Source organism: Argiope bruennichi, chromosome X2 (genome assembly GCF_947563725.1).
Source record: "Argiope bruennichi chromosome X2, qqArgBrue1.1, whole genome shotgun sequence".
In the NCBI taxonomy this organism is placed as follows: Eukaryota; Metazoa; Arthropoda; class Arachnida; order Araneae; family Araneidae; genus Argiope; species Argiope bruennichi.
The window spans coordinates 125,186,159-125,212,891 of NC_079163.1; the positions used below are offsets into that span (position 1 = coordinate 125,186,159).

Genomic DNA, 26,733 nt, shown 5'->3' on the forward strand with positions numbered 1-26,733 from the left:
AAGTATCAACAGACTCTGCCCACTCCCTTTCGAAGAAGGTGTTGGACAACTGTCCAACGGGGGCCGGGATGTTCCGTCTTAGAGACGCCTTTCCCCTATTCCAGCTGTAGTCATCAGGAAATCGGCGCATGCGCAGTTTCTGTTGAACTTTGATACGCTTCTTTTTTATTACTTTATGATTCAGAATTTTGTAATGCCTAATGAGAGATGTAACGGATGTGTTTCCTGTTGCTGTGTGTGCGCGTGCTTTTGTGATGTTATGTTAATGTGCTTTAGATGTCTTCGTCAGTAGCTGCTTTATGTATAATAAATGGAAAAAAGACAGATCAGGTCCCTTTTATTTGATTACCCACGAACACCTGTTAAAGTTTTTGGTTTATCAATCAAAATCTGAAAAGTTACAGAATGAAACAGCTAAACTGTATCTTAAAAGTGATATATCAACATTACTGTGCTTAGTCATAGCGCATCAGATGTACTGTACTTTAGACACAAGTTATTGAAAAAAAAATTTGGAAACAGTCAGAATATTTTTAAAAATTAAAACCACTAAAAATATACACCTTCTTAAGATTTTTTTCATTTTATAAAAAAAATTATATTTTCGAGATATATATATTCAAACATTCCACGTAAACGGCACACAGCAATCCAAGCCAAGTACTTGTAAAGTATTTTCCTTTGTATTAAATAGCATTTTTAATTTATCGTATATGAAGTATATAAAATATTTATATGAAATATGTAAAGAGAAAGTATTGTAATTGTCAAAAAATTCGGACTCTAGACTTGGACGATTCTCCACGTTTCGGACCTCCCTGGTCCGAAAAACATGTAATTGGAATTTTGAATGTCTGTGAACACAAAAACTCACAAATGCTTTGATCTATATGCATGAAATATGATAATATTGGTATATAATCGCTGTTAAAATGTACAGATCTTTTCCAAATTTTAAACGATATCCATTCAGTGAAAGACTGTCTGTCCGGTTCTCCGAATATAGTTTAGTTTTTGCTTAGTTTAGTTACATCAACGTCCCTTTTTCTAAGCAATACTAGGGCTATTTTGGGACGGACCTCGTAATTTCGAACCCCGGTCGTATGACGAGGATGATACCTGAGCTGGTAACCCACTCAGCAAGCTTCCGCAGCACACTAGCGGAAGGACATTCAGCCCTGACTGATTTAACGAGCACCAGAGCCGCTTACATGATGGTTCTCTGGTGAAATCGAGTCCCGAACATGAAGTCCTCGGATTCCGAAGCCAAGACCTTACAACCAGATCGCTGTGGCAGCCCCGAATAGAAGTTAACGCAACTGCAAAACTAAGAGAGCTAAATAGATAAAATTAGGAGCACATATTTAACATTTAAAGTGTAGATATGCACCAAGTTTGAAGTCAAATCTATCAGAGATATGATCATCTGTCAGCCTTCATTTTCATAAGCATGTAAATATGATGATTTAAAAACGCAATGACTTAAATGCATGAAATATTTCGCATTTGATTTTGTGATTGTAATTGGAGTTTGTCAAATTTTGGTTTTAATCAGTCGGGAAACAGGGATCCAAAATGTGCGTTCTGTTTTCTGATACTTGTGTATTACCATTCCCGGCGAATAATCATCAAAGATATGCGAGGAAATTTCGAGAGGACTACTCCCTTTGGTTTTCCTTTTTAAATTTAGCGAGATAAAAAAAGTCGTCATTTTTTTTTATCTTTTGAATGCTGTATCTATCAATTTAGAGTATCTCTTAACATTTTTGATATATTATTTAAAATCTTTGCAGTAACAAAATGGAATAGTCATCGGCTTTGCCTAAGAAGAGTTATTAAATAAAAAAATAAAGATTCATAAAAATGTCACAAGAAATTAGAAACACCAGATAGCTAATACTTTATTGAGCTCTTACTGATTAATTAAAAAAAGAGATCTTTTGTTTTTTATATCACATAATGCAATGGTATAAAACAACCATAAAGCAGATACGTATCCCAAAATGCAAATCACACACACAAAACATTAATACAATCGTATCACAAATGCAATTAAGCATACTTCATTAACTTTATTTCATATAGCCAAAACATTGATTCATGAAATTGAACTTTTACAATTTAAATATGTTTTTAAAGATCAAACGTTTAATAAATATCAAATAGTTTAAACAAGCTTTAGTTTTATTTTTCGTTCATATTGTATGCATTCAGTTATAGTCTATTCTAGTTTCATTCTCAAATTTAAAAACATACCGCATTATTCCATTTATAGATTTCAAAATATAATAATAAAATATCATCAAAATGCTTTTTAAAAAAATAAGATATAAGAATTTTTCTTTTGCCAAAACTTATATACATAAATCAGAGAAATGATACTGCTTTTGTCCTTTTTTTTCATCGACATTTCCAGAAAATACATTTAAAGATTCTCAGAATCGAACAAAAATTCATTTAAGCACATTATCAATATTTTTGAACAAAATTTGCATTTAATGCATTTTTCAATATTACCTTCAAAAAAATGAACTATGAATATTTGCACAAATCTATTAATTTTAAAAATGAATCATTCGAGAGTTGCAGTAATTATTCAGATCATATTCAGTATTGTACAAAAGTGACTCAATCTTTTGTTCTATCTAATTTTTTAATGAATTGGAACACCGAAAATTAGAGTTTCCCTTGGTTGGCAATTATGGCAATCACAACCAGCCAAACTCCGAAGATCGAAAGTCCAACTGCTAAAGTGATAGATTTGTATCTTGCCCAAGGTTCCAAAAGCACCTTCCTTTTCGGTTTACCACATTCACAGCTCTGACCCATGGAGCAAGAGCAAAGTTTGCTGGATTTTTCATTACCAGATGACTTATTTGCTTTGCATTCCAGAGACATGCTCTTGCTGTCTTCGTGGGCAGGATTTACCTAAAATCAAGATAGGTACTGTATGAGTAAATGATATGGGAAAACACAAATATAAATGATTTTTGATTTTAAGAAAGATAATACATTACATCCATTTATATCAGCAACTAAAAAGTAAGGCAATATTTATGCTTTTGTGAATAAAGTTTAACAATAAAAAGTATTGCAAGCTTCAGAAAATACGACCATGAGATATCGCTGAAATTCATTATTAAAACCTGTTTATCATTTGAATTCTCCTCCCTGTTGGTTTATACATAAACACATTTATGGAAAAACTCAGCGCATTAAGCATGTGAAAATTAGTATATGGATCTTCATACCAAAACTTAGATTTCCACCAAATTTTAAATCAAATCTATCAATTGGAAATCTCTCTTCAGCCCATCCATGCGCTTGTGAAAAATAACAATAGTAAACAATAAAATAATAACTTAAAAATGAAAAGATCTGGTTCGAGGATTTTTAAATTATGATCTTTGCGCCAGAATTGTAAATATATGCCTAATTTTGGACTAAATACATCAAAGGCAAAAAAACTGTCTGTTTATTTATCTGATCGTGTATATGTAAACTCTGTAACTCACAAAGAAGAGAGAAGTAAATGAAATTTTGCATGCAATCTTGAAACCATAATATATATCATATATTTCACATAGCACAAAATGTATCATATTTTGTAAATATATGAGATATTCGAGGTGAGAACATTCCACTGATTGTAAGAATCAATTCTAAAAACTGGAATTTTCTCAGCCAATATGTAATAACTGCGTACTTAAATTATAAGGGGAAATCTGATCGACCAATCCATTGATACGTAACTTATCTAATTACGAACAAATTAGCATAATCGACGCTGATTTTTCCTATTAGTAACTTTCTTATTAGTTCAATGAAATCCAGTCTAGTATTAAGTATTATAATGAAAGTTTTTTGACCGGCGACCTGGCATAGGGATAGCGCGTCTTCCCCGTGATCTGGGCGTCACGGGGTCGAGTTCCGGTTCGGACATGGTTGTTTTCCATCTGTACTTTATCTGTGAGGTATGTGAATGCGCCTCCCTGTAAAAAGGGGTTGTGCAAGCGAATATGACGCATGAGTAGCTAAGACGTATTCTTGGGCCTAGCTGGCGCTACTGAAAAACAAGGGACGCTCTCTCGACTTAAAATCGCTGACATTGTCAGCAGGCTTGTCTATGATAAGTGCCACAAGAAACAACAACATAAGGAAAGTTTCACTAACTTCAATAAGATGTGTTTTTTCACTTATACATTCTTTCTGGCATATTTTTTCAATGCCAGAAAGACGATTTAAGAATGAAAATCATGAATTTAATTACGTTTTATCTGAGTATTGCATATTTCGATTCCTGACTTTGGGGAGAGACTTGCAATATCGGTAACTGACTTTCATGCACTTTAGTTGAATACTATTAGATTAAAAATAAAAAAACAGAGCCACTAATGACAACTAGAGTGGTTCATCAATTATAGCTAAGTGGTTCTAAAACGTTTAAGTTCTTTATGGAAATTTTTAGTAAGCAGAATAATTTTGACATAGTCTTTCCACTTAATTTTAATAGATATGTAATATATCTGTTATTCATGCTTTTTAAATATGAGTTTAAAGGATCCAGTATACTTATTTCTACAAAATATCTCTTTATAAATAAATTTGAATTGTTTTCTCAGCATTAACAACATAGCCATGCATTTCGTTTTATATTTTAGAAATGACAGATTTGTCTAGCATTTTTTTTCTAATCGGAAGTTTGGAAAAAATTAGAAAAGAATGTAAGAAAAGGTAGGAGATTAAAAATACAGTCCACCCCTTTTATTTATATTTAGAAAATTTGTAATTTTCTAAAGTATTTTAGATTTTCTGGAATATTTTTCATCAATTGTTGAGTCACATTAATAAGCTTTTTTTTTATCTTACAAATTTGAATCTTCTAGTTTTGTCGATACCAAGAAGTCGTGATGGTCTAGAGATAAGGTCTCAAATTTACTGCTGGTAGGTTCGAAATCACATTTCCCATCCCGTCCCAAGACCCGTCGTGTCTTTGGATCTGGTACCTTCTAAATATGAAGTCGCGCGTTAAATGATACCACGTTAGCATGGTGCGAAAACTTAGAGAATGGTTATGAGCGCAAACGCAATCGCAAGCGCTATCTCTGAATGAATTTGAGCAGAAAAAATTGAATACAAGGTTCCCTCACATTTCGAAGAATGGATTATAAACCAGAATAAAAAGTAGAAAATAAAAACATGCTTTTGCTCATGTAGTGAAAATTAAAAAATTACTTTTCTTGAAAATATGAGGTCGAAACAGAATAGTGAAAACAAGTTTCATTAAAAACAATACTATGAGGAAATTAAACCTCAATCGGTAGCTTAAAAAAAGAAAATTTACAAACATTTGTTAAAGTTTAGGAATATATTGTAAATATAATATTTAAATTTGTGTGTCATGTCTATGAGATTTTATATTGACCTTTATATTTTTGATTTAAAAAATTTCCAATTTTAAATACATTAATAAAAACATTTCTTTTTTTCAATTTTGAATACATTAACAAAAACATTTTTTTTTTAAATCCTTTACTTTTTTTTTTTTTTTTTTTTTTTTTTGCGGAAATTGTTTGCATTGCTTTCATTCCGTAATCCAAAAAGAGAAATTATAAAGAAAAGAGTTTTAACTATCAAACCATTCTTTTGCTTGAAAACCCTATGAAAATTCTTTAAAAAGTATACTTAAAAGTATTCTTAAAAGTTCTCCTGTTGAGCGCTCTTTCAAGCCATGCATATCTTCAACTTAGATTCCTTTTCCCTCACCACAATCACGGACGGATTGTTGCAATGCAGTGCCCTCTATTGTAGTTTTATAGAAGTAAAAAATATCAAACTGCCTGAGTACTTTATTTTTAAAGTAAATTTTTACGTATAAGTTTAAAAATTGTTGGAACTTTCCTATCTAGAAGAAACCAGAAAAATGCAGTTAGACATTAGATCAACAGATTTCTCCTAATTATGATAATGCTTATTGAATTTTTCAGCTACATTTTTTGTCTTTGGCGCTTTACATTTACGATTCGACTCTATCAGAAACATTGATAGGCATCTCAGTTTAGAAGGGGGGGGGGTAAGAAAAGGCAGTAAAAATGCTGATTCTAATGATGAACTTTGCCGAATTAAAAAAACTGATTCTTTTTTATTGTTTAATATAAATGCATCCGTATTGGGACATATAACGGCACTTTCGACTGTCCATGTTTTTAATTAAAAATTAGAAGATTGTATTGAGTGCAAGATTTATTATTGTAAATCACATGCGATAAAAAAAAAAAAACGAGACGACAAAGCAAAAAGAAAACTTTCAGAAAAATTATAAAAGCAAGAATAAAACAAAATTCATGCGTGAAGATAAATATTAAGCATTCGATCTAGATATTTTTTTTATAATATCATAATAGATCTTATGGAGTTTTTCTTTTAAAAAAATGTTGATATATAACTTTATGAAACTTTAATTGAGGCCATCTACTTATAATATCAAAAATGTCAAATCCTTCACTGTGTTTTATAAATAAAAGAGCAGCATAAATCTACACAAACGTTTGTATATAATAAATGCGGGTACAGCACCACTGAAAGTAGTAACAGCATCAGTCCTTTGGTGACCCCCCCATAACCTCTTTCATTCCATCCCCCCCCCCCAGATTCAAGGTAGTTCTTTTAGGAAAACAAAAAGTTATAAAAAAGGATTGAGAAATAAGATGGATTGACAAAATGGATTAGATGAATTGGATGGCAATGACAAAAGGGGGAAGAAATGGCAAAATATGTGTCCCCTGGCTACAAGAAGTGACAAAATTTATTCTAATTCAGCAGCAAGAATTGGCAAAATTTATTCAAGATGGCAACGAGAAGAATTACATGTAAAATTATTAAAACTTGGAGTAGAATGGCAACAGGTTGATTCGTTTTCGTGGAGTGGCAATTGGTGAATACTGCTGAATATATTGCAATTCTGTCAATTCAATCGATATTGACGTATTAGTTTTGAGCCTTTGCTGCTCTTGTAAAAGACCATACTCAAATAAAATTTAAAAAAAAACAAGTGCTGCTGTAACCCAGAATTGTTCGGGAAGTGAAGGACTCAGCTGCTCTGAAAAGCCTTTTAGTCTTGGAAATTTCAAGTATTACATTGTGTCTGATTTTGCTAGCGTCATTTGTATGCATATTCAAAAGCACAAACTGTATGAATTAAGCCGTATCTTTGTAATAAAACATGGAATCATTCTCAGTTCATTCCTGTGGCAATAGTTTTCAAATAAAATGGATTTTTCTTTTTAAATGCCAAACAATAGTGGATATATTGGTATTAACGAGAACAACCCCATGATTTCTATGACATGAACCAAGGAAGAAACTTTTGGGATTTGAAAATAATATTTTTGTTAAAAAAAAAAAAAAAACTTTTTTACTTTTTTTCCCCCATCGGAATGCTTTTTGAATGAAGAGCAAAGGGAACGACTCTGCGAAATTCAAAACGAACAGACTTCAGATGCTATTCATCCTTTATTCGGCAAGATATTTCTGAATCTTCTATGAAAAGAAATAAGTAGCAAAGCTCAGAAAACCTCATTCATAGAGGAATGTAGTGATACTGAGCATTAGTAGAATTCCTTAGGGATTATCTCGAACAAAATATCCAAGAAGCTCAAGACAGCTGCAGAAACTAAAAGAAATCAAACAGCTCATGAATGTATGGTATATAATTACGAACAAGAATTTAACCGATGAATCTGTGACGTATAATTACAAACAGCTATTTTGACAATTTTCATTCAGTTCGCATATATTAACATTCCATTTTAAAGCAACATTAGGGATATTTTGGGACGGATCTCGTAATTTTGAATCGTAGTCAGATAACGAGAACGACATCTAAGCTGGCACCCTCCTCTCTTAACTTCCGCATCACACCAGTGGGAGGACATTTGGCCCCGACGGATTTAACGCGCACCAGATCCGCTTACACAACGATTGTTTGGTGGAATTGGGTCTCGAACCGATTCCGAAGCCGAGACCTTACTACCAGGCCACCGAGGCATTCGCAAATTTCAATTTGAATTTTAGATAATTTGCAAGAGATTTTGTACAAAAAAATTTGCATGAAATCAATTCTCTAAATGATATATTTATCTCAAGATTAAGTATGTTGAATCTTATTGTAAAGGCAAAGTAAATGTATATATATGCTGATCCTATACCTTAAGATTGTCTTAAATAAAAAAAAAAATAGTAATATCAGTATACTTTTTTCTGTTTTTGCCACTCCCAAAAGCATTCATTTGTAGCAATTAAAATACACTTTAATGATTTCGAATCTGTTCCTTTGTAAAAATTCTTTCAAGGTACTATTTGAAAATAGATTATTTAAAATATATGCATTAAATCTTATCTGGAATAAATATGATTTTAAAATTAGGCTATTTTTTTCAAGTAATATTAATTCTATGCAAAAAATAGTTTTTTTTTTTTTTTTTTACAGTAGTATGCAATAATTTTTTTCAGTAAAATTCGCAAAGCAATATTTTTTCTACATCAATTTAAAAAAGGATTCTGGTCTTTCCTCTAATTGTGAATACAGAATTTAGAAGCTTCTTTAATGATTCGAAAAAGATTGTCTCGAAAGTTTTCCAAGTATCAATTCTCAACTCATGCTCTGAAAAAAAAAGATTATAATTTTTATTTACCCAAAAGAGAAAGTAAATACATAATGAGCAATGCAATAAAAAATTATTTGCGTGAGCCTTTCTAACACATTCTCTAAAGAACGCTATCCCATCAATCAAGTATAATTTATTAACTATGAATAGCTAAAATTTTTGCCAAATCGGAAAAAAAAGAGTCTTAAAAAACACCTATCTTGAAAATTTCGCATGCATTGATTAATAGTACTATGCTTTATTCAAAATAAAGAGTGGCTGTAATTTTCTGTCAATAAAATGAGAAAAGAAGTGAGCAGTGGCCAAGCAATAAAGCTTCAGCTGAGTTATTGTATAACGTCTTTTGAATCTGATGGGTATTGATGTTCATCGGAATAGATGCGTGGTCAACAGTCATTTGGCGAATCGTCCAGCTGTTTCAATGATGCCGCCCCCAATAGTGGGACTCACAAGGTTTGATTATCTTATCTTTTATTCCCGTCAAAAATAAATAGAGGCAGTATAATGAAGGAGAACCTGAACTTGCTCTTATGTGAGTGGTTACTTTCGTATCTAAGGTGTACGTATATTAATGTGCAGAGACAAAATAGGTGCATTCAACTTACCAATAAGAGACGAGAGAAGGCCTTACTTCTGAAAATGTCATAAATAATCTTTAACAAAAGATTTACCGATATTTCCACCTGCCGAAAAATCTAGAACGGGGCTCTGCAATCTACACAAATGAAGAGAGAGTTTTTGTTTTCATTCATATTCCAACTCGTCTAGTGAAATGGCAGATGTCGAAATACAGCTTGGTGAAGTCGAGATACCACTAACTGAGGAGTCTTTTGCTCTGTCTCCGGAAAATCCTTCACATTCAAAGAAGCGAAGTTACAATTGTAAATCATGCAGCAAATCCTATTCTCATAGATCAAGCTTGTGGAACCATACACACTCAGTTCACTCTTCAGAGAAGTTTGAATGCTCCTTGTGTCATAGAAATTATTGCAGGAAGGATTATCTAAAAAAGCATATAAGAATTAACAAGTTGCACCGCACACTTTCTGCCATCAAGGCTGAAAAAGTTCCAGTCAAGGCAAGGTCAGAAAAGAGAAAGGATGCTTTTCTATATGCACAAAGAACAAAACATGCTGCAACAAGTCCCTTAGTTGATCAAACAGGACTTTCATCCTTGAAAACAAATTTGCAAAAACCATTTGCAATCGGTCAAGATTTGTCTTCTAAAGAGGACACTGTTGCCTCAGGAGTAGCGGGACAGTTTCACGTCAAAGAACAGAACAATCAAATCCTTTCAGCAGCTACGGAAAGCCAGTTGCCAAGACCAAGCGATTCCACAGTGCAAGAATGACTTAAGTCATTAAGATTAAACACATTTGTAATTGGACACTGGCGTAGCGGTAGTAAGAGCCTAGAGTATAATATGGTTTTTTCGCTTCTAATCACCATCAGTAGCTTTGCAACTGTAAACTGTGCCCAGAACATGAAATTATTGTCCCTCCTTTCATAATAAAGATCATTTAAAAGTGACGTATACACATTAACGTTTTGTTCCCATGCGGTCCCCTAACACTGATATCTGGACCATTTTGAACCCCTTACAAGTGAACTCATCTATCCCAAAGAAGGAATGAAAAAAAACACTTTACCATATTTTTTTACCTGTGTCAGAGAGTATATTTTTCAAATACTTATAAACTATATGAAACAAGAAAAGATATTAAGTTCTACATAAATATTGGGGCTCATTCAGTAAATTAACGAAGATGAAGAAAAAAGCTGTCATTTTAATCTAATCTAACCACAACTAACCATAATTTTAATCTAACCACAATTTTAATCTAATATATGTACCTTACTCTAAGAAGAATCAATCAACATGTATGGTTGCATTGATAAGGTACAGTAGTTTTCCTCTTTATGATTTTATATATTCAACTTTTGAAGCGGAACAATTTTTTAATGTTTGTTTGAATAATTTTACAAAATGCATAATTTATATTTTGCACTCGAGTTTTAAGCATGTATAGCTTTATTCTATAACATTTAATTTTTTTTATTTAAGAATTTTTTATCCTTAGGCAATAGGTTTTTTCCTCGCATTTGTTACTAATGGATCAGGTTTGATTTGAAATTCCTTATTTAGAAATTTAAAAACCAAAATATCAACCTTTAAATGTTTCGTCCGAAATCTTTTACCAGAAGCTGTAGCAAAAAAGAAACTGTAATTAATGTAAAAAATCATGGTAATAGATGTTTCACGCAGTGTGTGTTAGTAGGTCTGCATGAAGTATGTCATACCAATAAACTTTCATGCTATTTACTTTATGTTTATAAATGTTAACTTAATTACTATCTTTTTTTTCCTATTCCTCAATCTGATATTGATAAGTTTGGAAAACCAAATAATATTTCAGCGAATTTTATGAACATGAAACATTTCCACTTAACAAAATAATAAATAAAATTCCCAACAACAAAAACTGCTTACAAACTTCATGTAAATTTACTGCTAATTTCTCAAAGTGAAAAAAAGACATTATTGCTTCGTTCAAAATATTATCAGACTTCTGTTGAATTTAACAAACTGGAAACAATAGTCATTTTATTATAATTATTGTTTGCATAAAAATTTTCGGAAAACGCATTTTTGGAGAAGCATATAACAGATTGCACAAATCATTCCTTTCAAAAAATGCCGGCCTTCTGGCATAGGGGTAGCGCATCTTCTCCGTGATTTGGACGTCCCGGTTTGGGCATGGTTGTTCTTCCTGTTCTATCTGTGAGATGTGTGAATGTGCCTTCCTGTAAAAAGAGGTTGTGCAAGCGAATGAGTGATGCGTGAGTAGTCAAGTCGTACTCTTGGCCCAAGTTGGCTCTACGATAAAAAACAAGAGGCGCTCCCTCTTAGGCTTAAATCGGCTGTCTTTGAACAGCGATCTTGTCCGTGGCGAGTGCCATAAGAAACAACAACACAAAAATCTAAATGTCAACTCTTAAAAATAAATGATTTGTTTGAAAATTCCATAACACGTCACCTGCTTCTATTGCTATTTACAGGAATTTTGAATGTATTCTTTTTAATATTGATGCAGGCATATAGAAATTCTGATGACGACTTATGTACCACCTATAGTGTACTGCGAAAAAAATGTTTTGGAAAATGTTTTTATCAAATTTCTTAAATAAAGCCAAGATTCTAAGGCATCTAGATTCACAAATTTTAGATGCCTTATAGCCTATCACTTGTACTCCAAAGGACGAGAACGAATTTAAAAAGGCTTTAAAGCAATTGGGAAATTATTGATATAAAATTTGCATTTCATGCTTAATTATGCAAAGAATATTGCCTGCCATTATTCATGATTAAAAAAGAACGATTCTAATTTCATCATACAGAGCTTAGAAAAATAAAATACTAATGCATACTCAATGACAGTGAGTAGCTTGTATCCTTTCCCATAGGTCGTCTACGATTTTTAAATTCTTATCTATTTTTAAGTACTTCTCTTGAAAAGTTAATGTGAAATTTGAACGAAAACCAACTAATGTTCACAAAAAAAAATGCTTTGGCAAATGTAATGAACTTATGGTTCGCAAAGAGTGCTATCCGTATAAACATTGCTGTTCATGTAAGTAGGCAGTATTGAGAAATTTGATGAAGAAAAGTTACTTCCTTGTTCATCTTTTTTTAGTCATGTAAAATAACATGTCTGTTCAAGACGAGGGCGTGGCAAACCTCGTGTAAAGAAAGTATGGAAAAAGTTTAATATAAAAAATTTCGGTGAATATCATGATTTATGTTTTGAGGGACATTATTTTATAAGCAGGTGTGTTCGAAAACTTTCGACGACTTTCATTAGTCTTTATCGGCTAGACCCTTACCATTTATATCCTACCCTGGTTTAGTATGACAGGTAAGTTTGCACATGTCCAGAATTTAATTAGAATTACTTTAATCTGATACGCATTTATTTATAGAGCATGGAGGGAGAGAGGGCATTGCGATGATCTCTCATCGCAATGAGGTGAGCAATATAAATTTGCGACATTATGACGAAGTAAGGCCTTCAGAATACATTTTATATTTGGATGTCAATCATTTATACAGACACGCTCTGTCTGAATTATTAATTACTCATGTTTTTCAATATGTTCACATACTGCCTCGCCAGGGAAGAGGAGGGTTTAGGAGAGAGTAGCGCTGTCGCCAAAGGATTGGTGGTGGTGGTGGTACAATACCCGCATACTAATGTTTATGAATCTTTTTAGTTTAAATATTGTTGAAAACCAACTTTAGTGTATTAAATTGCCTTCTCCAGAGATTTTGGAAGTTTAAGTGATACTAGAATGATACGACAAATTTTGAAACTTTATGGCAGAACTAAGGTTTGTAATTTAAATGCTGATTTTTAAATATCTACAAACTTTAAGCCTTTTTACTAAATTTAGAAGCTTTTATAATTAAGCATGTAAATATTCTTATTCTTCTATAAAATTTGCAATTGAGATTCTCATCGATTTTACTGAATGAGTCGAATAATTATTCCTCTCTATTGGAAAGGGCAAAAATTTCTTTAAATGTGTTAAAACACTGAAGATCTAGAAGAAGCATGTAGAAATCATTATAAGTATTCACTTTTAGATGTTACATTTATGTACGCATTTTAAATTATTGCATTCAGTGTATAGTGGTAAAAAAAATTTTACTTGAGTATCATTATGCATAATGAATAAAAGTGCTAAGCAATTTTCAGAAATTTCAGAAAACAAATTTCATAGACAGAGGCAGATTTTGATTATATATGAGAAAACAAGCATAAAATTATTTTTAGTTTTCTTCCACTAAACATTGTCAAAGATTTGCTGTCATTATAATCATTGTTAGAAAATACTTTACATTTGATCAAGTAAGGCTAAAATAAAGCGTATTATTGTTTTCCTGTGATTTTCTATTCCTAGACAAACATCGTACAAGCATGAAAAAATGACACATACATAATAATACTAATAAAAATCATAAATCTAATTAATAAGAATTATTACATATTATACATACAAGTATGAAGAATGTAATAATATTATTTCTAATCTTCTAGTGGCTGCGTTGCAGTTGCTAATACAATCTTTAGGAATAATTTAGCAGTCTTCAGTATTTTGGTGTCCTTTTTGAGATTCCTTTTAGCTGATTAGCACATTAAATGCCATTTATATCCAAATTAATAAAGTGTATGCTATCATAATTAACCATATGTATTAGTTTGGATAGGGTGGCCTATGAATCCTGTTAAATCCCAAGCCCCTTTCTCTAAAGATAACAGATTTTTTTATACATATACAGTAGCGCTCAATGCTTTAAAAACCCCAATTTTAACGGCTGATTCGTTAAAAACAACAGAACCGATTTCAGGCCGATTTGAAAAAGAACATTGTAGTCTCTTTGCATGTTCTAAACTAACATTTTTATGACTCAAATATCCTCAAAAGTTCTCTAAGAGCTATTAGGGATGTTTGTGAAGATGCATGCGAAAAACATAGAATACCGCTAAAATATAGTAATACTCATTCAAAAGTTCGTTTCAGCATTATGTGACTAACTTTAAAAAATGAATATGTTCTTAAAATTAGAAAACACAAGTTTCTGTTGAATGTAGTAGTCGTTATTTGTACTGTCTCCAATGCTATATTTAGTAATGTTAAGCTCTATGCCCAAAATCTATCATTTCACTTGGAGTGGTACGTTAATGCCAACATTAAGGAGTTAGCAACAATTTTTGCAAAATTTGCTTGTAAAATATGAAACTGCACGATATATTTAACCGAACTATATTAAAGATATTATCTATCCTGTTTTAGTAAAAAGATTCTTCGGAAACTTATTTGGGCGATATATTCTTCACTGAAAGTATCCCTTCGACATGTTTTGTTTGCTTTTTGTTTCCTTTTTCTAAAGAGATATGTTATTACATTGAATCAGAAGATCAGACAGAAAATGATGACGGAAGACTACGGATCGAAGAAACAGGTTCATATGTTATTGATGATGATCGGTCGGTGAAACGACATTTCCTTCGGAACTCTTGTCAAACTGGAAGATAAATATTGGAATTCTTCTACAATAAAACAAAATCGAAGCCATATTTGTTACCTTCGATCAGAATTATTCCGAGCTTATGACAAAAAATTATTACACGCCGTCTCCCAGCAAGAAGCATCACTTATCTCAATTTTTCAGAAGAAAGGAAAACTGATTTTTTTTTTTTTTTTTTTTTTGCAATCAATAACAAATATGACAGAATTTTTCCCGTATCTGAGATAGATGTAAGGTGTCATATTCTTATAACAGTTTTAATATGCTATATTCGTTATTCATTGCAAAAAATTAACTTTTTCTTCCTCTTGAAAAATTTAGAAAATTGAGTTATATGGCAATAGCTGTTAATCGACGATACACATTACTTGTCAGGAAGAAATAAAACATATGTAAATATTTTATGATGGATCATGCAAAATGGAAAAATTATTATGAACTCATTTTTATTGATTATTCTTAATTTTTTTATTGATTGAAAGATTTACCATTTACTATTTTATCCATAATAATCAATTGAGTAAAAATTAAATTTTTAGAAATTAATAAATTTTGCATCTTTAATTATTTATTTAAATTTCTACTGGTACCCTCTCAGTTTTTAAAAATCTTTTTCGCGGAAATATATGAAGTAGTTATTGATCGATATCCCTTGGTAAATGAAGTAGTAATTTCGAAATCTAGGTTCTGTTTCATGTGCTTTGAAATTTAGTATATAAAGCTTTTTTATCTTTCTTAAGATCTAATTCTATCTAATATCTAATCAAAATATGGAAATATAATCACTCATTGCTCTTAAATTGCAAAAAAAACAACAAATTAAATATAATTTTCTTAAAGCATTTCTAAAATAATAAATAAGCATCACATATTCTTTAAATATCACTTATATCATCTGAAAAAAATTATGAATGCCTTTAATAAAAATCAATTAAATTTCAAAATTCAAACATTTTTCTAAGACAAAAACTGGCTATGCTCAAAAATAGTTGAAAGATTTTCTTGAAAATGTCACCAATAAAAACAAATATTCACTTCTGCGCCATTTATATTTTTGGTCTCTAGTCCGTAAAATATCAACTGTTTACTTTTACTTGAAAGACTTATACAAAATATAAAATAAAGTAAAGACAACTCGTCGCAAATATTTTAGCAAAAGTATATTACGACAATTATGTAAATTTAGTACAATCATTTGTCAATAAATGTGATTAGAAGCAACTAATTTTCAACTTCTTTGTTAATTAGTTACATTCTCTGATAAACACAATGCAGACAAAAGGAGAGAATAAGAAATAAAAGCTATGTTCATTCAAGTAATTAAGCTTAAGGGACATAAATGAAATGTATGGTTGTATTCTTGACAGCTAAGAACACGTACTCAGTTTAACAAAGCAAATAAATGAATTTCATAATTTTGGAAGTCTTAGAACGGAAGGCTTTTGAAGTGCTTAATTCAAATTTGTCTCAAAGAGTTATTTTAATTATCAACTTGTTGAGAGTTTTCCATGAAGATAGAGATCTAAATGATATCTCTTTTGTAAGGAATTTTAATTTATCATCTCAAATAATTTGTCACGACGGGAAGACTGCCAGCGAATTTTAGAATAATAAATTTCTTGCTTCGAGACTGTTGTAAAATTAATTAAATACATTTTCATAATTCGTTTACTTTAAAAATGTAACAATTGATGATCCCATAAGCATTCTTTATAAGCTACATAAGCATTTGTTATAAGCTGAATAATAATTATCGGGACATCGACGCGAGAACTTAAGGTGGAGCTATTAGAGCCAATACTGGTCATGGCCGCACTTCTCTCATAAGAGATATATGCCGTCATAGAAGTGGTAGAAATCCCGCATCATTATCATATTTCCAGGAGAAACAAGAATCCACTTACTAATTTGGCGACTTCTCACCCACGAATTACGTACTGTCTCTCATTCTATGGAAAGACTAATCAAACGTAAAAAAAATCTTAAAATCAAAAAGTAAACTAATAAGAAGCAGGAATATGTTCCCTATATATAAATGTTCTGCTGTCAGTATGGAGCGTTTTAAGTTTCACAGTGCTATGAAGCGGATAAAGTACATAATTTAACTATCTTTCCACTGACAGATTGATCCAAAATTTGAAATATGGTTTCAATTTTTGATTCAACATGTATCAAATACAATATATCCCGAGTATTCGGACTAATGTGGCGGAAGAGTAGGCAGGATAGCAAAAAGCCTGACATGCCAGAGTTCTATGAACGTATTTCTTTGCCCACCAATACCAGAAGACAAAGTTTTTATACCAAAACTCACTGTTATAATACGTATTTTCTCACTTTTTATTGAGTACTAAGACCTCCATATATCTCAAGCCAAATAGAATGTTAATGCGGCTCGGTGAATCATAGAAGCAGTTGCCGGTTTTTGCTGTTACACCAGAGTCTAGTCGCTGAATAGCGCGTAATTTCTTCTTCATAATCACTACAACTTTTTTTTTTTCGGTTATCATCCATTTTGAAATCTTCACTGTGGTATACTTAAGAAAAAACACTAAGCATATCCCTAGAACAATTTACGAATACTCTAAGTACTGTGCAGTTATAATCAGGAACAGCGGCAATAAACTGTTTCGTTACACACTGACAAAACTATGAACAGCGAGCAGAACGCTGCTCTTTTCCTGTCACAACTTGCATTTTGCACACGGCTCGTAGGAGGATTGAAACAGAAGTCTGCTTCCAATGCCTTAGCAATGTTGCCAATGCAACGCCTTGTCTTCCTCATTTAATTACGACAAAAAAAACTAAGCCAGATAGTACGAAAGCCGGATAATCCCGAACCGGATACTCGGGAGTGTACTGTATCATTTATCTGGCTTGTCGCGTTTTTGACTTATAGCATTCATACATAACCACTCATAAACAGTTGATCAACGAGTTCATGCAAATAGTCTGATACAAATCTATAATTCTGGCGATAAACCATGTAAAAAATTTCATTCTTAGTTTAATTGTACTCAAGGTATGCCATCTGGGGGGTGCGGTGGATGCTACGCACCAGAACCTAACCCCAATATGATCAAGAACTAAAATAATATTTTGAACAAAAATCGTGGAATAAAAATATGAAAGGAATAAATTTAACTTAAACAATAGAAGAGTTCGGAAATATACGAAGTTTACAGATATATTACAGTCTAGTGCAAGTGTGCAACATATTATAAACCTACGGTAAGTAGATTTACAGTCATTTAACTCACTTCTAGGTTAGATTGCAGAGAGTATTTTGAAAATTCAGGCTATTTAATATTGTTAGATCTAATCATGTTCATGTCAGGAAATATCCCTCTGGGTGTCAGAAAGAGAAATTAGCAAGAAAAAAAAAAAGAAGAAGAAGAAGAGCTAAATTTCAAGAAATCACAAGTAAATCTGTTTTCCTGTCTGCGAAGTAATTATGGCAATGAAATTGCTTCAACTTCAAAAGTTATAATTCAAGTTTCAACTGGATAAGAAAGTTCCGCACAAACTATACAATCTTGTCATGGAAATGTAGAAACTGTTTGAAACTGTGAATTTCGTTGATGAACCGTATGTTAATACAAATACGATAGAATCAAAAAATAACTACGAAAATAACAATAACAGATATGATCAAGTCAATATAAGTGATCCAGATTTATTGCCAAGTATTATAATTGATAAGTTTAGAATGTTTTGTGTTAATACCGGATTGTACGGAAACCCAAAGGAGATTTCGCAAATAATGCAAAGGCAGACAGATAATAGTACTACTTTAAGAAAAATGTCAAATGGTAAAACTCAGCTTCGCAATTGGTTAATGTATTCAAAAATGCAAGATTCCGTTTTTGTTACATTTTTTTTTCAAAAAAAGAGGAATGAATTATTTACACGATTTCTAGGTGGCAATAATAAACGGAGATAGCAAAATCAAATGTAATTCAAGATCATGAGCGCTCTATTAGTCACTTTAATTCGTTTATTACTTGGAAAAAATTATTAAAACGATTAAATTTATGCTAGAAAACAAATCAAATTACTATAAATAAATAAACAGGACGACTTAAATTACTATTTTAAAGAATTTAAAATGAGATTATATTTTTAGTCTGTAATAATCTTCCACTTATAGGAAACCATGAAATAATAGGTACCCCTAATAATGGATATTTTTAAGGTTTAATCGAGTTATAAAGTAAATACGACGTTGTGCTAATGGATCAACGAAAAATGGAATTGTGCATCATTTAATACATGGAACAAGAACAAATTATTTATACTTTAGGAAATGAAGTATTGAACAAAATTGAAGACGATACAAAAGCATCCACGTACTATAGTATCTAAATGGATTGTAAGCCTGATATTTCCCATAAAAAAGTAACTTCAGTCCTTATTAGGTATGCAAATTTTGAAGAAAAAGATTAACTATAAATGAGTCATTTATAGGGTTTTTGAAGTGACTGGAGAAGAACTAGCAAAAACTCTATTGGAAAGATTAAGTGAGATGATTTGAATTATAGAGAACAGACATAAGACAGCAATAGGAAATCGAAATATAAAGTATACAATCTAGAATAATTGCTTTAAACCCTCATGTAATTTATTTCTCTTGCCTATCACATCATTTTAATTTATTAATTTGGGATGCCGCTTACAGCAATATATATTGTATTTTTTTTTTATTGTAACGCTTATATTACTTATTTTCTGCATCTAAAAAAAGATGAGAAATTCTACAAATACATTTAAACATTACTCTTAAACTATTATACGACACTCGTAGGGAAGTCAAAACAGATTCGGTTAAAGCAGTCTAGATAAAGTTTGAACAAACTTTAATACCTTAGAAGAATTCATTAATGAAAATACCGACAAAACAGTGGTATCCGAAGCTAAAAGTCTGTAGAATTCAATACAAGAAATGCTATTTATTTTTTGTTTAATAGTATGGTTTGCAATAGTGTCCAAAATTAGCACTATAATAAACTATTTCAAGCAAAAACAATTGTTTTTGACTATTTTAAATTAATTTAGTCAATAAAATTAAAACTTAAATTTTAAATTTAAGAACAAAATTTATCACATTTTTAGACGAAGCGAAAGTAATAACACGTCATTTGAATATTTCAGAATATTTGTCCTAAAAAGAATTCAAAAAATAAAAAGATTATATTCCGAAATAGCATAAGATGAAATTTAGGAAACACGGTAGAAGAATTTAGATGTCATTGTTTAATTCTATAATTGGTGCTGTTCTTGCACAGATAGAAGATAGATTTAAAAGTATTTCAAATTAAATCCTGTTTTTTTTTAATTAATTCTTTCATTCATTCATTTAGAAAAACATAAATAAGAAAAAATGTTCCAAAAACTTTGTAAAATGTTGTAACAAAAATGTAAATGAAAACTTAATACAGAAAATTAGTTTTATACTGATTTTATTTCAAATAAAAGGGATGCAGATACTGAACAAGGCATATTGCAATACATACTAAATAATAATTATAATGAATTATTTCTAAATGCATGAACTGTGTTAAAACTTTTCTTCACTTTGTCAGTTACTACAGAGAATGCTGAGCGCTCTTTCAACAAAATACATAAGCAATTGTCTTAGGTAAAGCATGGGCGCAGAACGCTTAAATGCATTTGCTGTATTAATCGAAAAATTATAATTAATTATAAATAATATAAAATATTGTAATAATAATTGTAAATAGTACCAAAAACAAAATCACGCATTAAATAAATATAAAATAGTAATATATGTTCGTGTTTGTACCTTTTTTTTTTTTTTTTTTTTTTTTTACTTTACAAAAAATTTAAGACCCCAAATAGTTTCTTTCACCCAGGCTTCTTTATAGAGAAGACCGGCTCTGATTGCACCTTTTTACATTTTTGAACTAACGCTTTCACGTACATAAAGATAAACAGAGAAATTTCTCTTTGGTAGATTTTATCTGAAACTCAATATATATTTACAATTTTGGCAAAAAGACAATATATCAGATTTCATTGTCTATCTAGTTCCATTGTTAAGTAATCGGATTCACAGAAATATAGACATAAATTTTTGGAACTCAAGGACGTTTATAATTTGAACATGAACCTAAATTTTGAAGTCAATTATTTTACGATTACAATTCTTTTTATTTTGCGTACGAAAAAGTAAGAATCGATGCCAACAAGAAAATATAGTTAAAAATAAATTAAAAAATGAATGACAAGTATGAATTTTTAAACGAACATATAACTCACTTCATTGAAGAGAAAAGAGGATCTATACTTTTTAAGCAAGACTGGAAATAACTGAAGGAAATATAATTTTTACACTTAGCTCTTTTGCAAAATATCGTAATGTTCAGTTTCAGATTCCATTATTCGAAACCCATTTCCGTGCCAGGACCCGTCAAGCGAGAAGTGAATATATGTTTTTTTTAAGCAATACTGAAGATAACTAAAGGAAAAAATAATTATTACATGTAGCTCTTTTGCAAAAAATTGTAATGCTTGGTTTCAAGTCGTAAAATTTTACATGATCGGAGGACTTTCATCTAATTTTAGCTGGTTGGTTGCAATAGCTTGATGACAAAGTTATGGTTTCGTGACTTCAGTGCGATTAATCGAAATTCATTTCCGGGTCTTGGCCCATCAGGATCGATTAGCTTCCCTCTGATGTGGTATGGAAATTTGGAAAGGGAGTCATCTCGGGTGTCTTTCTCATCATCCGATCACGATTCAAAGCTAGTTCCAATAAAGATCTGGTGCAGATTCAAAATTCTATGTCAATCAAATTAGGCAAAGTCAAACTATTCAGCTGATTTTAATCCATTGACTGACAAATTAATTTTTCATTTCGTTCATATTTTGTTATATGCAGTTAATATATTAATCTATTTAATGAATTTTTCCTTCAAACTGTTGCAAAATCAGTTAAATGCTTTCTCAAAAAATTATTAAACTAATCCCTTTAAAAGTTGTTAAAAAATCATAAAACTAGTAATATTAATAATTAAAATCAATCCAATCAGAATAATTTAAATATATATATATAGTACGAATTGACTATAAAATGTTGTTGTTTTTTTCAATTTTACCCGACTTTTTAAAGAACAATCTTGTGAAGTGATATCTGAGATGTGATAGGAAGACCTTGAGAGGTAGGTATCTCAAGAACATCAGATAAAAAGATGAAAACACTACAAAAATCCAAATAGAAAGAATCAAGCATGTGAAAAACGACAGATATTGTATATCTTTTGAATGCCGTGGTTTTAAAACAAAATTGCAGGGACTGAGAGCCAGTTATTTACTTCCTGGTTGCAATCAGAAAGAGCCGACTCCTCGACACTTTTTCTCATATTGTGTAATAATGGTGCTATCCCCCCCCCCCAGCATAAAATTCTGGTGCCTGGAAAAGCTGTGAAATCCAAGAGCGCTCAGATGTTTATTTTTAGAGTCTCGAACATGAGGATTTCAAAATGCATACAAGAAAATGTTATATGCATTTTGGAAGTCCTTTTTAGCAAAGATTTGACTTGGAACTAAAGTTATAGTTTCAAGATCATGTACAAAATTTCATTTAAGTCATTGTGTTTTCATTTAAAACAAAATTTTATTTAAGTTTTAAAATTTCTATTTACGTCATTGTGTTTTCATTTAAATTTTAAAATTTCTATTTAAGTCATTGTGTTTTTGAGTTACCGTGTTTACATGCATGTTAAAATATCGAACCGACAGATGGTCAATTTTTGTCAGACTTGCTTTAAAATTTGATAAAGATCTACACTTTAGATGCTAAAAATGAGTGTCAAATTTTGTTTATCTAGTTCCTCTGTTTTATAATTGTCGCGTTTACTTGTACTCGGACAGCCAGATAGACAGATTTCCTGCACAAGAATGATGTTTGAAATTTGATAAGGATCTTCAAATTTGATGTAAAAACCAAATACTTTCTTTTTACATATTTTATCTATGATAAAAAAAAAGTTGTATGATTTTTGGCCTGAGTGATTTTGATATTCATCACGATTTCACTTCATTATATCATTGTATCAAATTAAGTATACGTAATTAAAATTGATTCCCAACATTTATTATTTTCAAAAGTATGTGGTTATTTGTGATGCAATCTGTATTTCTCAGGAATGCATAATAGTTCAAATGATTTAGTTTGTTAAGCGCAATCATATAAATTGATCTGCACAGAATCAAAATTACTTTCGACATTCATTTTATTCGTTATTTTAACTAATAGATTATGATTTCGGATATTTTTAACATTTTGCTAGGATGATTAAACCATTAAATGATTTTTTTATCTAATACGTAATAGTGTCTAAAATTTTAAATGCACTCAGAATATTTTTTTCCTTTTTTACTTCATTCATTATTTTTAAAAGTGGTTGATTATTTAGATATCATCTATATTCCAATGGACTGCATAAGATATTATATAAGATACACGCTCTAATCATGATCTAAAAGTTAATTTCTAAATCATTAGATATAGGCATATACTTTCCAGCTGAAAAATTGCTCAAAATGAGGTAAATAATTATATTTGATGTTGCCGGATTCAACAAATTTACAGATAAAACATTATCAAATCCATACACTCTGCTGCTTTTATTATCCATATTTACTTTAAAATTCTTGATACTCTAAAATTTTGAATTAAAAAAAAGCTCCTCTTTTCTCCGAGGATAACTGACCGAGTTATGAAGCTTTTACTAATGAAGCTTATTGAACTCTGCTTAGAGGAAATGGAGTTCGTTTATTCGATAATCTTCCTGAAGATATCAGTTGAAATAGTCTAAAATCGACAAAAACAATGACATTCAAAAGTTCATAATTCGGGCAATTTAAGTCGTAGAAGAATGGAGTTTTATTTCTTTAATTGTTATCCTGTCAAAAATGTTTTAATAAATTTGACTATCAAGACCAAGGTATAGTGTAAAAATTTAGATATAATTTTTTTTAGTATTCAGTACATTCTTCTACTCAAACAACAAAAAATATAATTCTTTAAGACATTTACAGCATTTTTTCAAATCGAATGAAAATGCCCATCTTTAGCTATTGGATCACAATTAGAATTAATATTCTGTATAACAGAATAATGAGTATTAAGAACGAATCTAATAAATTATTCTAGTACATCTAATAAATTATTATGAAAATATACAATTCAAGGATAAATTTCAAATTTATGTGTTTTTCATATGCGATAGGGATAAAAATTTCCAATTCAAGATAGGAAGACAAGATTTTGAAGACAGGAAAGGCGAAGTAATAAATTGTTCATGTCTATAATAAATTTCTTAAGAATACTTGATTAATTTCTCAGAATAATTTAATAAAATAACAATATGCTTTATTTATCCGGCATCAGAAGCACATTTAATCAATCTTAGATTAATCATTTTTGTACATTATTTAGTGCTCGTTAATATAAAATTAGATACGAATAAGATGATAAAAATGCAAATGAGTTACTCCGGTGAGGTTTAATGTAGGAATCATAAAAGGAATTTGTAGGAATCATCATATCTAACTTGTCTGGCAACTTTAATATACTATCTATTTTTTTTTTTATTTTATTTATAGACAGTAAATAAAAACAGTTTGCCAGCGCCCTTTGACTGTCATCAAAATTATAAAATCTCCTATAAATATACAACAGAAAAAAATTATTTTTATGCATAAAAAGGAAATTCATGATTATAGATTTTTATTTTGGGGACTTTTGCTTTAGAGAGGTTTTAAACCTATTTTTATTCTTGCATCCCTTCATTAATCTTTTTATTTTTGAGTACCCTCGACTGCTGCATCCGCCTTCTCTCCTTCCCTATTATCCTTTCACTGAAAAAAGTTTTTACTAATAACAGCAACGGCTTAGGTTGACGTCGAAGTCAAGCGAATGGAGTTGATGTAATAGTATTTGAAAGATGTATTTTTTATTATAATTTTTATCCTATCTTTCTAATAGAATTAGTTCAACATAAAAATAAAATAAAACAGTGTTAAAATAATTTCTCGTTAATTTTGGATGAGAGCAAATTATTATTCATCGTAATAATCAGTTAACCATGTTTCCTTTAATCTCGTTTTAAATAAAAATGTCGAAATGAAAGCTTTGAGGGGAACCGGGATTTTTCTGTACAACTCTAGAAAAAAGAAAGAAAAAGAACAGAGAGAAAAGTGGTCCCTAATAAAGCAACAACTTTTGCGTAAAGATGGATGGCTCGTGCATAATCTTGCAACATGATTGGTGGTGAGTGGAAATGATGGCAACAATCATTATTCAATTCTTGCATCTTAGTCTATCTTATCTTCTTCTCTTTTTTCGTCAGCTCTCCCCCTCCCCCTTAAACTGACTTTCAGTGTTCCACTGAATTTTCACATTCACTTTTCACAAATAATTAGGGAAACAAAATGTTAGAATCTCCTAATGTTTCTCTTTCAGCCTCTTACCTAGATCATTTTCGAGTAGTCTTAATAGTTCGCCACGTATACTGCGAGGGTTACGCATACCATAGGCTAGATTCATCTGTTTTAAGCTGCAGCTTTAGCATATTAGCATTAATTATTTAATTAAAAAGTCTTTATAGACGCATTTTATTTTTTGTAGAATCAGATAAAGTTAATGGGAAAGAATTTTGTAGAATATTTCCTTTTCTTCCATTCGAAATAATCGTATGAAAAGGAAAAGAAAAGTAGATTAAGTGAGTGCATAACCATGCTCTATGGGATTCAAAAAAAGTTGCCTTTGTTTCAATATTATTAATTAATCAGTCTCAGTTACAGCGATGCTCATTATTATTCCGATAAATTCTCAATTACTCAGAGAATAAGGGATAATTGCGAAAACACGTGATATGCCTTCAGGTCAGAGTAATGAACTGACCCGAATAGAATATATTTGAAATGATTAGAACTGAATATTTCCTTATAAAATTTATTTTTCTGCTTATTTCTAATTACTTTAAAATACTGGGGGTTTTTTTCTTCCTATTTTTCACTAAACATATAATCTATTTCTTGGAATATCGCATATGAAGTATCTTATCTATTCAATTCCTTTAGTTTGAGGGCATTTATATTCATTCGACCTCTAATTTAGACGGGGAAAATCAAGAAATGAGCCTTTATAAAAACAAAAAGTACTTTGACACACGAAAAGGAAACATCTCAGATTTAAAGATTGATACACAAGTAAGAAATATCTAATATTTTAGTATTTTTTTAAACGTGTGAGAATTGATAGTTCAATTTAGTTGTAGAAAGTAGAACATTCAGTCTCCTATTCAACACGTTTCACTTTGAAATTTTCACAACCTTAAAAAATATTTAAACTACATCAAAATCTACTTCAGCGTAGGACCTAGAAATATATCTTTTATCTGACTATTAGAAATAGCAAAACAATTATCAACAAAAAAAATCCAAATATATAGTAGTTCGAATTGGTTCTCTTCAAACCTTTCCAATCGGCCACAGTCAAATCCATCAAACCTGCAGACAGACATTCATTCTGACATTTTCAATGTAATCGACCAATATATCTATGTATTGAAAAATCTATCATGGATAATTCAAGATAAGCCACTTTCTCCACAACTCCCGTTTCTTGTTGAAAAGACTTAAAATCATTATCAACAATTTTTTTTTTCCCCATCTTGTTTCTTCTTCCTAGAAAACAGTTTTCCACCCTCCATACTTGACTTCAAACATTTTCAAATCACCATTAATAATTTCCAAAGTAAGAAGAAATATAATTGTATATCACATAGTTGATTCTTAAAAATGGTCAGTTTTTGGTTTGACATAAAATAATAAACATCATTGATGGGACAGAACAATTATTCTTTCTTAGACTCAATATCACTTCCTGCCATATAATAAGTCATTTCAAACATAAGTTTTTACTACATTAAATGCCTGTTCCAAATA

The 26,733-nt window shown here is 30.7% G+C and overlaps 1 protein-coding gene across 3 annotated transcripts in view; it reads right to left on the minus strand.

The window, feature by feature from the left end:
- Positions 1-1,885: 1,885 nt before the first annotated feature.
- Positions 1,886-26,733, minus strand: part of LOC129960464 (uncharacterized) — a 47,104-nt gene continuing 22,256 nt past the window's right edge. For all 3 annotated transcript variants that reach the window (XM_056073913.1, XM_056073914.1, XM_056073915.1), the window contains exon 2: positions 1,886-2,928. In XM_056073913.1, the coding sequence (XP_055929888.1) occupies positions 2,677-2,928 (252 nt within the window). In that variant the 3' untranslated portion in view covers positions 1,886-2,676. The remainder of the gene's footprint in view (positions 2,929-26,733) is intronic.